The following is a 3,314-nucleotide window of genomic DNA, read 5'->3' as shown; positions in this document are numbered from 1 at the left end:
TGCGTGTGTGTGTGTGTGTGTGTGTGTGTGTGTGTGTGTGTGTGCGCGTGTGTGTCCACGCGCAAGTGCGCATTGATTTAATGAAATTAAAAAGACTAGTAGATCTCGAAAAAAACACACAAAACCGGAGCTTTCCAAAATCTCACTCCCCACAAACCAACACCTACAGGTACTACCAGATTTCCAAAACCTCACTCCCACAAACCAACATACTAATAGTAATACCCGCTAATAATAATGATAGTAATAATAAAATCTCGTCAGCCAATGTCTGACGATGACCAATACATCTGCAGAGGACAATATTTCTCCAGCGAAATATAAGAATTTGTCACGGTTAAGATGACTTGTGGCTTCTGCTGTGGCCGACAAGACCAATCCTGGCAGAGAAAAGTTGGCCACAAGTAAAGGTTTCACTTCCACTAGCAGGCTTCTCCCTTGGTTTCAGCATTTTCTTGTTCGTGAAGCCTCGTATGATTTGCTGTCCACTATGAAAGCTGCTCTCCAGCTGGGTCTGTCAGGAGCAAAGCTCTCCCATGTCGAAGGGTTTATTTTTTAAAAAGATGAAATAGTATAGGTTTAACGCCCCTATCAACACTATTAGGTTATTTAAGAGGCGGGGCCTCCGAGTTTAACGTCCGTCTCCGAAAGGACCGAGCCAAGCGGGAAATTCGTGTAAAGAGTCTTTCCCAAGGACACAAAGTCGGACTGAGCTGAGGCTCGAACCCCCGAACCCGGAAGGGTTTATGTTGAAGTCCTTTCGAGACATTCTCGGGGTGGGTGTCCTTGTAGCGGTCAACATACTAGACTAACTCCTTTCCGAAAATCTCACTCTCCACAAACCAAGACGTGCTGACTGAATTCTTCGCCCACCGGGAACGTCTGCGTACATTTGAGACACCACATCAGCTTGTGCACGTTTCTGAGGTGACGCTTTAGGTGGTGCTTATGCAGGAACGTGTTGTCGCAGATCGGACACACGAAGGTACGGCCCGTGTGCGTCATCTTGTGAGAGTGGTAGCCGCCGTAGCTGCTGAAACCTCTGCTGCATATGGTGCACATATAGGGCATGAGATGCGGGTGTGAGACGTTCATATGCTGACGTTGCTGGCTCACGGTTTGGCTCCGGGTCGGGCAGTAAGGACAGGCGTAGTCGCCGAAGCCTTGAGGTTCCTCCGCCAAAGCCTCCAAGAGGTTGTCCTGTGAGGGTGCTCCTTGGGGCCACTGGTCGAGCTGTAAGCCGGACGCCGCGCCGGGCTGAGTGGACTCCGGCTCCCAGGGCTGGTTCAGATCGTGGGTGGAAAGTTTCAGTTTCATTCTCACGCCTGGTGAAAAAATGGAATAGCCTGCGTGAGTTTAGATGCATCTCCAAAGTGGGTTTAGATCTACTAACTATAAGGTGAGTTTAGATAAGGCTAAGACATATAATATACGACAAAGGTAAGGAAAGTTCGACAACGCTTTGATAACTGAAAACATTAAATACCGGTATCCCATGTTTAGTTCGTTTTTAGTTTTAGTAAGAGTAAGAGTGTTAATGCACTTGCAACACAGATGCGTAATACAAGAGCCAGAGATTACAGGTGTTACTAGAGAGTCACATATACATATATAAAAAGAGAAAGAAGGGGAGGCAAAGTCGATAGATGTTTAACAAACACAAACGGCAAACCACCCAGAGCGCCTGCCAACCGTCCACTACCCCGTGTGGCTGAATAAACTCGAGCAATATTTGGTCGCCTTAAAGGACAAGCGGGCTAACCCAGATTTCGGGGGTTTCTAGAAATCTTGACCTACACCAAAGTGGACATTGCCCTACATATAGGAGAAGTTTTGTTTCATTGGTGTGTATATTTGTTTGGTTATGGAGTTAAAGAAACTAAAAAAGAGGCAAAAACTTAACCTTCGATTTTCTCGAAACAGCATTTTTCGGGATAGCCCCCTTGCGCTTAAAAGCGACCATATTATTAACATTAAGAAGAACAGCATCTATAAATAGTATAGAAGAAGCCTACAGAGGACATGGTAAAGGTCTCTTTCTAGCCTTTCTACTTACGGGCATAGGTCATCAACATGCCCCCCCCCCCCTTTTTCCCTTTATTTTTAAAATCTGTCCTCAGCAACAGCAACTTTCTCCGGTTGTGCCCAGGTAGTACACAGTGTCTACGTCATAAATCTGTCCCCGCCATGTCGATCTTGGACTTCTTTCTTTGTTCCCCGGACTTCCGTCGTAACTTAATCGCTTCTCTGGTTGGTGGTATGAATAATTCAACCTTATCCTCGAAGCTCAAACCTTCGTATTTTTGGGCACCAGCTCAACCCCCATCCCCTTTTTGTATCCCTTACACACACATATAGACAGACAGACAGACAGACAGACAGACAGACAGACAGACAGACAGACAGACAGACAGACAGATAGATAGAGAGATAGATAGAAAGACAGATAGATAGATAGAAAGACAGATAGAAAGACAGACAGATAGATAGATAGATAGATAGATAGATAGATAGATAGATAGATAGATAGATAGATAGATAGATAGATAGATAGAGTAAGAGTGCATTTTTAAACACCTGTATCCAGTAGTCCAGAAGACAATTCTAACAGTGTGCCATAATAGATTTTTAAAAAAGGAGTTGACAGACTGCTGGTACTGCTGTGTGGGAAGATAGAGTGGAGGGAAGGAAGAGCAGGGGAAGGCAGCGGGCATCCAATGGGGCTGAACAAACTCGAGCAATATTTGGTCGCTTTTAAGGACAAGCGGGCTAACCCTGATTTCGGGGGTTTCCAGAAATCTTGACCTACACCAAAAGTGGGTATTGCCCTACCTTTAGGAGAAGTTCGGTTTGGAGAAAACTCTCCTTGTCTTTTAAAGAAATTGAACACGGGGCAAAAACTTTACCTTTAATTTTCTTAAAACAGCATTTTTCGGGATAGCCTTCTTGTGCTTAAAAGCGACCATATACAGATGGCCTGAACAACTTTGCGACAAACAACGCGATGAGAAAAACCGAGCTGATCAGGAAGACTGACAACAGGAAGGAATAGAATACCTAAAGCAAAAGAAGACAATTCTAAACGTATGCTATAAGTGCTGTAAATATACTGTAAATACTGTAAATCAAGAAGTGTTTTATTTTGTATGAACCAACATTTGCAATATCTTTCCCTCGTTTGCGATTAGAACCACACACACACACACACACACAAAATTGCACAAGTCGTTCTTTGTGAAATACATGTTTATTAAATTTAATTTACAGAAATGAAAATGACACACACACACACACACACACACACACACACACAC

General features: G+C 44.0%; 1 protein-coding gene across 1 annotated transcript in view; it reads right to left on the bottom strand.

Annotated features, from left to right (window-relative positions):
- Nucleotides 1–697: 697 nt before the first annotated feature.
- Nucleotides 698–3,314, bottom strand: part of LOC101862600 (zinc finger protein 236) — an 81,613-nt gene continuing 78,996 nt past the window's right edge. Inside the window, exon 3 of the mRNA XM_005104428.3 lies at nt 698–1,325. Within this exon, the coding sequence (XP_005104485.1) occupies nt 829–1,325 (497 nt within the window). The 3' untranslated portion in view covers nt 698–828. The remainder of the gene's footprint in view (nt 1,326–3,314) is intronic.

The sequence above is a fragment of the Aplysia californica genome, unplaced genomic scaffold (assembly GCF_000002075.1).
Source record: "Aplysia californica isolate F4 #8 unplaced genomic scaffold, AplCal3.0 scaffold00420, whole genome shotgun sequence".
NCBI lineage: Eukaryota > Metazoa > Mollusca > Gastropoda > Aplysiida > Aplysiidae > Aplysia > Aplysia californica.
The sequence above is the reverse complement of the archived record's forward strand: the minus strand, read 5'-3'. Positions and strand labels throughout refer to the sequence as shown.